The following is a 13,862-nucleotide window of genomic DNA, read 5'->3' as shown; positions in this document are numbered from 1 at the left end:
ACTAAATAAAATATTTATTATTTTTTTTAAAATGGTGGTTGTTAGGCAATTTGACTTGGAAAAAGAATCCTGAACTACGCCTATGCAACATGCTGGGTTCTAAAGAAAGGCTGTACAAAGGAGGGAGCCGTGCTCGCCAGTAGGGCAGGCTTATTGTCAGGGCCTGTGTATTGGTCAGTGACAGGACAATCTGTGTCGCCCAGTCTGTCAGCACGGAATTAAAATGCTTCCTTAATCCACGCCAGCCTGTACTTTTACATCAAAATAAGCAATACGCAGCAAAAGGCACTCCATCAGCACTACTGCTTTTAAATAACTGCATTTCTCTGCAAATTGCTTGCTTTTGGAAAGAGCAGCATGCTACCTCACCAGGGATTTACCTTGTCACATCGCAGCATAGCAGGAAAAAAAAGAACCGTACCAAACCAGAAATAAAACCCTGCTCTCTTTACATGGCTGCTCAAAGGTGCATACGCAGCTGGCACGTTATACATTGGAAAAATGCATGGTTGTGTAAAATGATCATTTTTATTCATATACTTTTAAATTTAGTGATACTCACCTTGTCAGACAGGTCCCAGATTCTTGCTGTTCCATCATTACTTGCAGAGATAAATATGTCTTTTGAGGGGTGAGTTGCTAAGCCCCAGATTTCCCCTTCCATGTGACAGTCAATCAACAAGTTTGAAGCAGCATTTTTTTCTCCTACCTCAAGGATCTCTCCATCTTTTGTTCCCACTAAAATTTTCCCCTGTTTGTAGCCAAAAAAAAAGCACAAGAGAGAGGCTGTCAGTATACCAGACAGAATATGTCAATAGCAGTAAAGTACCGATGTATTGCAGAAATATCTGCGATAACTCATCCCGATTTATACTGCTTGTTCATGCAGCATCTTAAAACCAGGAGTAAACCTATCTCGAGATCTGATACCATGTTCTGGTGTTACCGTTGAGTGACTGTGGTAGATTTCCATCTTTGCCATTGAGGACTTTAATTCAGATCAAAGTGTTCACGTACAAGTTGGCAAAGCATGATTCTCATACCTCTGAAGTAACTAAATATAATATTTGGGCAATAATAAAAAAAAAAAAAGAAAAATCAGAACAGGGTTTTAGGCTCTTAGACTGCTTAAGAGGACCTTGCATCTACTGTAGCCATACTGTCATCATCTAAACTGCAAGGGATTTCTTGGCAAATACTTAGAAAAAACATAAATAGATGCAGTTTGGAACTGGTTAATGGCTACTTGATTAGAAATACAAAACAACATTCCTCAGTGGTGGTGTTATCAAAGAGCATGTCAAATTCCTGAGACTTGATACATGACGTTAAATACAGACCATTTCATGAAGTGTCAGGTTGGACAGATACCTACCATCTGAAGTAACAGCCCTGCATCATCACACACTCCTTTCACAACATTTACAAGTACAATTTAACCATGTGCAAGAGAGACTTTAGCATGTCAAATTACTCAGCTATTTCTATTGTCTCCTACTTTACCAAAACTTAAAGTCAATCAGTAATTCTCAGTGGCAACTTATTTGTGACTTAAAAAAGCCAGAAAAACTAGGATCCGTTCTGCCTAACTGAAGCACCTGAACTGTGCCTACATTTCACGGGAAGCAAACCTTGCAAAGTAGGTACCCAAGTTCCTTTTGTCGTTTGAAAAGAAAGGCAGGAGACAAGGTCCTATCCTGGTGAAATACGTTCCTACACTTAGCACTGTCCTTTAGAGGCCTTCAAAGGCCTTTCCCTCTCCTTGCTGACCATAGAGCAAGGGCAGGCACTAACAATCAGAAGTGCGATCCTCATACAGCTTAAAGCCCATCACTGAGCTCAGGAAGACACATAAGGAAACAGCGCTAGGTAGGCAGACCAAGCCTCCTCCCATGACTTTACCAAAGTCTTCTCCCCTATGTCTCCCATCCAACCTCAACCAAGAACAAGACGCAGTGATGTGTCCCAAAGCGTAACATCTGCCACACCAGCTCACTTACTTTTCCTCTGCAGACGGAACGCACGCACTCAATGAGCTGGCCTGTCTCAAGCTGAAATGCTCGGCACCGTTTCATCTCTTGATCCCATAGCTTTACAGCTCCCCCTTCTTTAGTGCTGAAAAGAAGTGTGTTGTGTTACCCAAATGTCTCCTCCTGCATAGGCTACAACAAATCCCGTATGTAAATCCCATCAGTATTTTGCTGATTAAATAATAAACCATACATTGAATCACCTCCTACTGCATATAAAGACACCTCACTATTGTGCACTGGAAAGTAAATAATAAAAATCTAAATGCTATCACATTTCATGTTTTAAACAGTATCATGCCCAATTTGTAAAACCCAAATTGTTCTTGTCACTTAATCTCAAATCTCTGTCACCAAAAAAGTTTAGCAAATATGTTACTTCTAGCAAATCAAAGAACTTACTAATCACAGAGTCTCCACTGGGAGAGGTTGTCTGTAGTTTGACAGAATTAAAAAAAATTAAGAAAAACAAACTTATGTCAGGCTGGCAGGAGCTCTCAGGCAACAAGGAGCTTATACAGGCGTTCATATCAGTTGCTAATTTGAGGTTCAGTACATCCTTGGCGCATAACGTGTGTTACTGTGACCCTTGAGTGTCCTACTTATTAGTACTTGACTTACTAAGACACCTGGGCGTGTTAGGTAAAATTTAGGTTGAAACTGCTCCAGCACAGACACCATTTATCTCTGGGAAGCATTGCGTCTGTCTCAGGTATTGGATTTAAAAAAAAAAAAAAAAAAAAAAAAAGGAAAAAAAATCATATGAGACAAAAGTTGTGCACTTTAGGAAGGTTAAATGTCTTACGGTCTCTCCTTCCCTCCTGTAACAATGAGTCCATCTCGAAGAGTCGTGTACATTGTGAACACTGGCCCTGTGTGAGCTTTTGCCACAAGTCTAATCAGAAAATGGTCCTTCCAGACGTAGACATCTCCATTTATGGCACCAGTAAATGTAAGGTTATTCTGCAACAAATAGCAACGATCTCCAATATAATAAACACCTTAGCATTTTTTTTCAGCTTGAATTAAAATTCTTTTAGCTACTGAATTTCCTGAGAAAAGTCAACTATGCAATGAACGTAGGAATTAAAACCATCTGCATCGAGAGAATGAGTTTAATGACTGCACTCTAACAGTGTTTCTTTGAGATGTTATAAATCATATGTGTAGGGCACATTCACCTCATGCATCTCGTCTTGAGATCTTTCAGATGCACGTCCTTCTTTTGCTATGCGTGGGCTATGTCACGTCTCCTGCTGGCGAGAGGGACGGCAGGTTGCCACTACGGAATTCTAAGTGACATTTCTTTCTTCTCCGAGTATGTGTCAGTGAGAATCCCAGTATAGGCGACTGGCAAGCAGTATCTTCAAGATGTCGAAAATAAAGTGTATAAACTTAAATGCAGAACACACTCAACCCGTTACCTACTTTATGCACCACAGCAGTGGCATAATTTCTCATAAAAGCCATGAAACCTGCCCCATGCAGCAAACTGGTCCGAGGTCTGGGACTCCCTGAGGAATGGGAAAAAGCAGCAAGTCTGCTGCATTGCAAGCGCTCTTTTGGAGTGTGCTTTGTTAAATGGAAAAGCTTGCCTAAAGAACTAAAGATGGTCTGACCTTGCAGTCCACCGACTCTGAAACAGTAGGTATCAGGAAAAATTGTAAAGGAATCCTTTTGATGGGGATTCAAAGGAAAGTCTCACGTTCTGCAATAAACAGCAATGGTGCCTGTTGAAGGAAGCCCCAGAACGACCTTCCGCTATTTGAGACAAAAATGTTGTGTGGCTGTGTCCCAGCATGACCTGTTGACTTTGGCGTTAGATGGACCTGGATGAAAATGAGCGAGGTCCGTGGATGCATGAAGCAGCAGAGGGTATGTGCACAGCCCCCACTCTATTAAGAGCAATTTATTTGTGCTCCTGTGACGTGGACTCATACTTGCCGTGGGACTCAATGACACATACTTGAGGGAGAAAAAAACATCCTGCAGGAATGACATACGCTAATGGAGTAGAGTTCATCTGCTGGTTTTGAAGGTGCCCCTTACAGGGCTTTAGTTTTATTATTTTAGAAAATAAAATTTGTGTTGGACTGTTTCTATTTGGAAAGTACAGGCAAGCAATTTGTTTGTTCTAATATTACATTCTGCTTATTTTTTAAAATCTCTTTTGGGGTCTTTAGTGTCCATTACCATACTCCTATTTTATACTGGAATAATGCCATCGGAACAGAAAGAAATGTTTAGTATTAAGCAATTTTTGACAACAAAGTCACTTGTTTGGGCACAAGGATGAGGATTTAGGAGCCTAATTTTATATGCTGACATTTCACACATTAGTGTTATTGTCCAGGGTGGAAAACCGGGAGCAAGGACTTTCTATCAATTGGTGATTTGTATAATTTATGCTTAAACTTTGCAAAGGTAATGCCGATAGGGTTTCTGGATGAAGCAGAAGCTATTTCAGACCTTAGCATCAAGGTAACTCTGCTTTTTCACTGTTAATATGTATCGTTTTCCTTAACTGTGAAGTCTAAAGCGCAGCGCTGTGGTTCCTCCATGATGGTACTGGAGAGTATTCTATACTGTCACCCTTAGTTGCATCAGTAGCATATGTCATACCAAACACTGTTAGCAGAAAAAAAAGTTGCAGAGCCTATACATAAAATAACAATATTACATTTTTCTAAGTTAACCAGTGAAGTGCTAAATAAGTAGCAAAATAAAAAAATAAAAGCCATGGCAGCTGATGCTGTAGGTATGCACAGACATTAATAAAAAATGTTCACTAAGAGACAAACCCAACCCTGCTTAGAAAACTTACATGAGGATCTAAAGGTGTACAAGTTTTAAATTACAAGTTTAACGAACAAGCAAGAACTCCGTGGTCTTGCACTGTCCACACTGTACTGGATTTCAACAAAGGCAATCGACACTTGCAGTTTTAATACAAATGTATTATAAAATTCTGTAGCAAGTAATTTGAACTCACTGCTCCGAAGGCAACAGAAAGCATGGTTTGCATTTTGGCATCTTCCATGGAACCAATGACTCCTTTCTTATAAAGCAAAGCACTGCCAGCTAATGTCCAGAACTTCATGTGTTTTACCCCAACAGACACAAACTGAGTGTCTGAATCTGGGCGGAACTCTACAACGAATATCCTCTCCAGGTGTCCTCCCCTGCTAGCAACTTTAGCCCCTGTTTTAATTAGGAAAGGATAAAAATAAAGTTAAATTTACCTGCAAAATTAAGCTCTGATACGATTTTATAAAATAAATTGACCTGGTATTGGATAAGAGAACTGTGTCCCAGATGCTGAAAGCTAAGCAAATCCCAACATTATTTAGCGTATCAAACATCTTAATTCATGCAACCTGCAAGGTCCTTGGTTATTCCATTGCACCTGACAGCTTTAGGAAATGCAGATTTAGGTCTTCATAGCATGATTTGTCTCCTTGGACAGTGAAATAACAGCACAGAAATTTTGTATATCATCAATGGCCACCATCTGGTGAAACACCCAGGGAAACTTCTAAAGAGCTGAGACACTTCTCCTCTCCCCTCCACCATTTCTGAAGATGGTAATTCCTTTCTGGAAATGACTTCCCAAGGGCCTATCTATGGTGTGGAATTTAAAGTTCAGCGATTTTAGGAAGAAAAAGAAAATACTTTCCTTAAATTCATGGAATTTTACATTAAACAACATCCTTTCCTTAGCTTACTTTCATCTATAATAGAAGTTTAAAACTTACTTTCATATTGATATTTTCTAGCACTTTGCTATCTCCTTTAACTGATTTTGTGATTTAGGGAGCCACGATACTCAGAGTCAGAACACAAATCTATTCCAAAGACTTGAAAGGAAAAGCCAGTAACTGTACACAGTTCTGTTAAGCGTAACGAACAGGTTTTTCCCGGAGTTACCTTCTTGCCACCTCCACACTGTGATAGTGTGCTCTGGATCAACTCCCACTGAAACCAGAAGTTTGCCAGTTGCGCTGAAGTTAACGTAGTTGACCCCTTTGGTATGGAAGCAACGTAGCATTGAAATCGTTTGCTTACTCATAGCATCCCATATATGAATTGTGGGAGTTGTACCTATGTGCAAAATGATGTATTAAAAGAGAATTAATTCAGCATCTGGAAAGCTTCAATGCAAAATAGGCATTTTTTCAAGAACATTTAACCTAAACAGACGCAAGTTGTGGGGTTTTGTTTTGTTTTAAGATTAACACTACTCAAAAAAAAATAATAAATCATAATAGCTTGCAAAAACACAGGGGGAAATAATTGTATTTCATGAAGTAAGACAAACTCTAAAAGAACGACGTAACATTTATGAAGAGCTTCATGCAAAAGAAATTGTCTGTAGATGTTTCACTTGTATCCGCGATTCACACAGATACAACGAGGTAACATGAAACTTTTACGTAACTCTGCTGACTAAAATTCACAAACGAATCAGCCTTACCTGGAAATTCTGTCATATCACCTGCATTGTGAGAGCAATGGCAAATGAGGAAGCACCAAGGGAAAACAATAGGTGAAATAAGTCATGTTTCTAATGCTGAAGTGCCAGCATCAGCACCAGAAGGAAAAAAAAAATTAAAAATTTGAAAATGAGTATGGATTAAATCAACAAAACAAATAAGCAGGAATATTGTTGAACTTTTTTGGGTATATTGTTTTTTATACACAAATATCGCAACAATATTTAGTACTTTTGAGTCTTAAAAATGGCATTTAAAAGAAATGCTAAAGACATGCAGTTTTAAAAAATTATTAAAAGTGAAATGAGTCTGTAGTTATACAGAATATCAACCAAAATCAGAAACACTGATTTCATGGGCTCTCACTGACAGACTAGAAAAAGGGCCCTTAGCAGTCACCTCTTCTGTGTCATGGAAATCAGGGTTTTAACTGGAGCTCTGACAACATGTACAGATTTTTGTGTTTACTCAACATCCAAATTGAACTGACAGCACTCAGTACAGGTGGCAAAGATGGTTTGTCAAGGTGTTCACCTACTACTGTTTTTCCACCCCCTGCTAAGTTACTTATTACAGAAGTTACGGACTTGGGTCTCCTCCCAGAATGATACGAATGAGAATGACACTGTTCTTTTTCCATGAAATTATTCCAGTATTAAGCTGGTTCAAGGGAAAGGTAACAGATTCTTCTCAAGGTTTGGGACAAATGATCCTGCATTTCCCATCCAATGTTTATTCCTGCAAAATGTACTAGGGAATCTAACAGGACTCCCCACGTAAATAATAAACACATAAACATACATGGTTTCACAGCTGGCCCCTTACGTGTGTTGTAACTTCTGTTGAGATTTTACTCTATTTCTTTCCTTTTCCGTATAGTTTTTGTACTTCTGCATAGAAAATTGTCATTATTGTATTTTCACTGCTAAGCATTTTCCTGCTAAACAGTGCTTTGGATATAGGAAGGAAAGAGGGAATGCTATAAACCTTATGATTACAGGTTGATGAGATGATTTAGTCCAGTTTATCAAAGCTTGCTTTCTGAAATATGATGATACTACAGTTAACTCTAAAATCCAATGACTCACAATCAGAGGTGAAACTGAAATCATAGGAACACCCTGAAGCTTGATTACCTCTTTGAAATCAAAGAAAAAGGTTGAGGGCAGTAACACTGGCATGTCCCGGTAAAATTCCTACACAGAAAAGCCCAAAATAAATCAGTGCCCCTGATAATTTTTGAGTCAAACTTTGTTATATGGAGAGTCACCTACCGATCTGGCTGGTAGCCACAATATTTTTATACTTTGGGTGCTGGTTCACAGTTAGGCAGAGAATGTCGTCAGTATGCTCCAGGTAGAAACTCTGACTACCTAATAAAATTCAAACATGGTTTTATCCACAACAGTATCAAAGAAAGAACCACCACTGAAGCAAAGAATATTCAAGCAGTTTGTCGCTGCCCTCATGCTGTACTCTCCAGGGGATGGATGGGGGTAGGGCAATAACTACCTCAGTGGCTGCTCCGCTCTCATTCCCAGGCACCATTACCAAACGCACCATGAATGTTAACCATTACCATGCACACACACACACACACATATATATATAAAAGCAATATTTGGTAAACTGGCTGTACCCAGCCAACCAGGAATCAGCCCAAGAATCATCCTGTAGGCACCTGTAACTGCAAGAAAAAGCAAAACTGGCAAATGCAAGGCCCAGGTTTCACAGTAAATTAAACCGTCAGCGGGAAGCAAAGTGGAGGGCAAAGCCCTGTGAATTCTGCGCTTTGCAATATCCTCCCAAGGGAAAGGGCCCAAAAGAACAGCTGGGATCATGCTTCCCAGCTCCACGGGTCAGAGGTCGCGCTAGGACTGGAGTCCCCAAAGGTCACCAGATGCGACAGCTTTTCCGCCTCCCCCCCTTCTCATCAGCGGAGCTGGTTCACTGCGGCACCAAGAGGGAATAAAATAAAGCCAAAATTCCTTAATTTCTATCTTTGTTTCTCAAGACATTGGTGCTGCAACTTAGGGCCTGATAAATTTGGGGTTTTTTTCCTCCTTTTCACTACCCAAAAGCCAGGGAATATTTCTACCCCTTCCAAAGAGCGACTTGCTCACACTGTATTGCATCAAAACGTACCCTTCCCTAGAGTGTGACTTTGCTAAAACAACTCAAAATGAAACAATGGATGTTACTGCTCCTAACGTTTTTGGGGACACTAGACATTTCCTAATCCACGCTCTCTCCTCTGAGAAAGCCATTCCTGTGTCTTAAGCGGGGATTTTAGCAAGGCACAATTGCAGAAATAGAATAGGTTTTTATTACACTTCCTAGCAGAATCTCATACCTGCTGAAAGGAACAGGATGGCTCTACAGGATGACCTGAATAGGAGAAATTGTCAATCTGATACAATAGCCATCAAATTTTTTTTGGTGTTATTTATCAAGATGCAAAATGTGAGAAAGTTACAGGAATGTTAAAAAGTTAAGCCTTTCAATCAGAAACACTTTACATGTAAAGTAATTTTTATCTCAAAGTATTGTTTCAAGTCGAATTACCAGTAGAAAGATTTTGAACGATGCCTGCTGCAGCTGTGTGGAAAATAATATCGGCACCGTCATTTAGGTAATGAAGGTTGTTGCGACAATCGAATCCTCTGTATCCAAAAACATGATCTAAAGCCAGCTCCTGGTCAAATAAAACAAAAAGACAGATTAAGAGTGAAATGAAAGAAGGAACAAGGAGATTACAGAGTTTGGATCACATAAGCACAGTTCTAAAGTATTTACACAAGCTACAAATATCTTGTAGAGCCAATAGAATAATTAAACAATAATTAATCAGTTATCCCTGCTCTTCTGCTAATCTATTGAGGCATGACATTCTCACAGACTCTACAATGCTTGAATTGGTCAACTAAGGCACTGCACTTATATTATTTTTTCTTTAATAATTCAGCCGCTGTAAGTGTTTTGTTTCTGTAAATTTCCGTTCCAAATATATACAACTTACAAAACAGGTCCAGTTTTATTAATATTCTCATCACAGTTTAATATCTGTATAGGGTATCAGATATTCGCAAATATATTTACTTCTACTTTAAGAGTCTTCAGAAATTATTGTCGTAAACTACCAAATTTTAACAGACCAAATTCTGACCTTAAAGCTCTTAAGAAGCAAAGACAGGCTATAAGTAACTCTACAATTCAAGAGGTGTCGTTTCAGCTTACAAGAAGCAATTGCCAAGGAAATTTCCTCCAGAAAAAACAGGGATGGTTAATGGATTGTTGTTTAAGTTGCATTTATAGCCCAGAAGACAGACTTAATGAATCTGTCCCAAACACAATTACAGCTTACTTGGAACAATTTGAATTACATTGACAGACCAAGCAATTGTTGCAAATTGTCCCCACAGATCACAGAATATTCCTGGTTCAGCATATTATATGGAAATTCAAAAACATTGTTTGGGGGGCACTACAGTTTGGGGAAGAAAGGTGTGTTCCAAAGTAAATGAGCAAATTTCATCATTCAAAATCCCACACATGATTTTTCATGTGTGAAAGTGCAGTTTCTGACTGTTTTTCCCTTGGAGTTATGTAGTGAGCTCAGGTTCTGCTACGGATGCCCTTCAAATTTTGGGTTTGGAGAGATCTGCCATTATAGGTAAGCTGTAACACCCTGAGCCTGAGGTTCTTTCTGACAGAGGCTGCTGTCTGTCATTCTTCTGGTGTTTGCCATCAGCGCTGAAAGCACTTTCTAGAAATTTCTTTCTCTTCTACCTATACCTGACTTTAGCTGCCCACAAACAGGGACTAATTTCACCCAGCACATATTACTTCTAAAGCAAATGAAAAAGTATTAAGCCTGACCTCAACCAGTTTCTTTTTTTTGTTGATATTGTTCTTTTGCAGCTTTTCAGGTTGAGGAGCAGCTCTGCTAACTGGTGGCCTGAAACAAACATTTAAAAAAGATGACAATCAATATGTTTGAAAGCAAAAGAAAACCTTCAAAACCACAGCGTACGTTTTGGATGCGAGCAGGAAACGGCCAATTGCAAACTATACGAGCTTAACGCCTAGCTTTTTTTAGAGGTGTGCAATACACTGACTAAACTCATATGCACTTTGATGGAAAGAGCAGAAATAACATCGATGTGGATTTTGAGGATGAGTGGTAGAACAGACCACCGTACAGCAATTTTATTTTTTTAAATCATAACGATTTAAGTCCATAGGAAAATCCTTGAATACTAAATGAGAGTAAATTGTTGCTTTCTGAAATGATCTAAAACATTTTCTACAGCTGGCAGTTGACCTTCCCCAACCTTGCTGCTTCTGAGAAACTCCATCACAAAACCTTGACAAGACTTCATTAAAATCTTCGCAAAATCATATTAGATATAAAATGATTACATTTTAAAATGTACAAGTCATTCATCCGTGTGAATTTAACAGACATATAAAAATGCTTTGCTGGCCTTAGTAATTACAGTTGCTAAAAGTAGCTAACAAGACAAATGTAGAACACAGACCGAAACAAATTTGATTCGTGCAAATGGTTTTTAAAGACAGATAACCTTTACTGCTAACTATTTGACCGGATCCTTCCCAGAAAAAAAAAAGGCACAAACCGAAGAGGAGTAGAGGGAGCTCAGCCTCCAGAAGTTCAGGACCTTACAAAATCAAATGCCTGCTGCACAGGCTGCACCTTAGATGACCATTGTGTTAATTTAAGCATAACGATTCTCTCTTTCTGTTCACAGAAATCCATGAGGGCTAATTTTAACCCTGTCAACACCCAAACAGAGCCATAAAAATTGTACTGGAGAAATTAGCCCACAGAAATCTGGCCTAGATTCTTTATCATGTTTGATCTTCTTTTACTTAGAAAATAGGTCTCACTAGAAGGTTGGGGTAGAAGTAGTGATGGCAAAAGAATAAAAACAGATATTATGGTCAAATGATTGCTCCAAAACATCACTTGATGGCTGCTGTTAATAATACAGAAAGCAGCCCACAGTACGCCTTTAAACTCCAATTGCAGATTCTGGAGAGGGGGTTAAACAGCAGTGGGGTTCTGCAAGTAAAAACCCCAAATGCCTGGCCTCAATTTATTTAATAAACACTCGAATTTGGAAAGCATTTCCACAGTTTACGATTTCAAAAAGGTGCGAACGTGGCATACATTATATATGCTGTGAAAAGTAGCTAGTTCTTGTCCTTATGCTGTAAGTAGCATCAAGTCTCATTTTGCAAAAATTAATTGCAGAAGAATGCAATCCCTTTTGCTTAGAGGGAGCTGCTTTTTCTGGAATTGTATTTTTGTATGGACGGTATTAAAGGCAACAATTGACAAAGTGCACAGCCAGAACAATTAGTGCTACACAGCTAGAATCCCTCTTGCAGGAGGGAGTAGCATGAAAAGCTGAGCTCTAAAAAGACAGACCAAAGCTGAAGGTAAACAAACTAACCCACTTCTCAAGCAAACAAACTCACTACATGCTCGCAAAGTACATTAGCAGGTGATCTTGTGATATTAAAAGAGTGAAAGAGTTACCTTGATCCCCTTGTAAGCAGCAAACAAAGCCAAGTAAGAAACTTAATACAGTTTAGGTGTACTTCTGACCACTTCACTCATGCACAAGCATTTTTAGAGTTGATCAGTCATTCCTTTGTGGCACAAAACATGCTATTCAAGCATGCCAGCAAGAACTAAAACAGAAATTAAAGAGTGCACCAGTCTACAAATTCGGAAACATCATCCCCTGGTATCCCTGTGTATGCCCTGAACAAAAGATCCTACAGGATGGAGGAAAAAAAAAGGAAGCTACATCCATGCTCCCTGCACACTTTATACTGAAGGGAGAACGGGATTCCACGCGTTTGTTTTATGTTCAGGTGCCTGATGGGGATGGAAACGGGTAGAAATTTAACAGTCTCATAAGCACTGTTGAGAATTTCGCACAATGGATGCTTGTTTTCTATCCTAGTTCAGCCTGCAATTTAGCCTCATAATTGTTCATTGGTAGGCCAACTTACTTACAGGGACAGCTTGTCCGTTTTTGTTCCCAGAGAAACAAGTACCTTTATTTTCTCCGAAAGCGGTCAATCAAGTGACGTTACGTAACCATCAGCGGTAACCGGACCGAATAGCAGTGCAGTCACCAGCAGAGAAGGGGTGGAGGAAATTATTACAAAACTTAATTCTCTTACAAAATAAAATTGTTATGCGATGCTAGAACAGCAAAAGCCATTTCAGCCCAGATTTACTAAGGCCTTTGAATCAGCACTTGTGACAATAACAATAATTTCCGTTTATGCTTCCTGCTCTTTTTTCTGTTTTAGTGTAATTTTAAAATGGATCATCTTTACATTTCTTTACCTAGGAATATCAATTAAATTTTATGACAAGAGCAAGCCAAAATTTTTTACGAAAGCAAGAGAACACTACCACTACGACATGATCAATAATCACTAGATTATAAGCATGAGGTTTAATCTGGAAACATACACATACACACATATACTTTTATATATACCTATTCACAGTACACAAACACAAATGTTGTGTGCATTCATACATACATGTACATGTATATATACACACATGTATGCATTCAGTGCCTTATTATCACCTTGACAAATGTAAAGCAGCAAATTCACTTTCAACAAGTCTATGACTACACCTAATTTATTTTGATACATCAGATAGCAGTGTCAAGACAAGAAATTTGCACTGTAGCAAATTACATATATTTACCCTTTTGGACCTACGCAATCTGCATTGTACATTCACAGTGATCTGTGCTTTTTCTCTGCTCTGTGTTGTTAGTACTTACTTGACAATTCCCTGCCTCCAAAGGAAAGCAAGTTAAAACATAATACAAGCATTAACGGTTTCTTTCCAGTAATTTAAAATAAATGTGCTTATATTACGTTACGGGATGAATAAGCTCCAGGAAAGATAACACACAGTCAGACATTAGAGGGCTTTCAGTTCTTTAAATACTGCGAATACAGCAAATAAAATTTCTGTTACTAACCGTTATCTCGATGATATGTTTACACAAGTATGCACGCTTATAAATCAGTGAGCTAACTCCAGATTTAAACTGACAAAATCTCACCCACTGTCTCCATGGGTCTTCATGCAGAAATATAAAAAGGTGCAAGTGACAATTCATTCACTCTCACCTAAGCAAGAAGGCTATCTGAAATGGCCAAGACCGATGAGTAGGAAGAGGAGCCTAAATCATGGGTGGGGTGAACAGGCAACACCAGGACAGAGAATACCAGAGGGACATACTGAGAGCTGGGGTTTTGGAAGAGG

The 13,862-nt window shown here is 39.0% G+C and overlaps 1 protein-coding gene across 1 annotated transcript in view; it reads right to left on the bottom strand.

The window, feature by feature from the left end:
- Nucleotides 1-562: 562 nt before the first annotated feature.
- EML6 (echinoderm microtubule associated protein like 6) overlaps nucleotides 563-13,862 on the bottom strand; it is a gene marked incomplete at both ends in the record, with an annotated part of 73,240 nt that continues 59,940 nt past the window's right edge. Inside the window, 10 exons of the mRNA XM_009700641.1 lie at nucleotides 563-751; nucleotides 2,001-2,115; nucleotides 2,836-2,993; nucleotides 5,023-5,231; nucleotides 5,958-6,131; nucleotides 7,798-7,896; nucleotides 9,089-9,218; nucleotides 10,403-10,481; nucleotides 12,090-12,098; nucleotides 13,372-13,386. Coding sequence (XP_009698943.1) covers nucleotides 563-751; nucleotides 2,001-2,115; nucleotides 2,836-2,993; nucleotides 5,023-5,231; nucleotides 5,958-6,131; nucleotides 7,798-7,896; nucleotides 9,089-9,218; nucleotides 10,403-10,481; nucleotides 12,090-12,098; nucleotides 13,372-13,386 — 1,177 coding nt within the window. The remainder of the gene's footprint in view (nucleotides 752-2,000; nucleotides 2,116-2,835; nucleotides 2,994-5,022; nucleotides 5,232-5,957; nucleotides 6,132-7,797; nucleotides 7,897-9,088; nucleotides 9,219-10,402; nucleotides 10,482-12,089; nucleotides 12,099-13,371; nucleotides 13,387-13,862) is intronic.

Source organism: Cariama cristata, unplaced genomic scaffold, assembly GCF_000690535.1.
Source record: "Cariama cristata isolate BGI_N322 unplaced genomic scaffold, ASM69053v1 scaffold4070, whole genome shotgun sequence".
In the NCBI taxonomy this organism is placed as follows: domain Eukaryota; kingdom Metazoa; phylum Chordata; class Aves; order Cariamiformes; family Cariamidae; genus Cariama; species Cariama cristata.
This window is presented reverse-complemented; position numbering and strand designations above follow the sequence as displayed.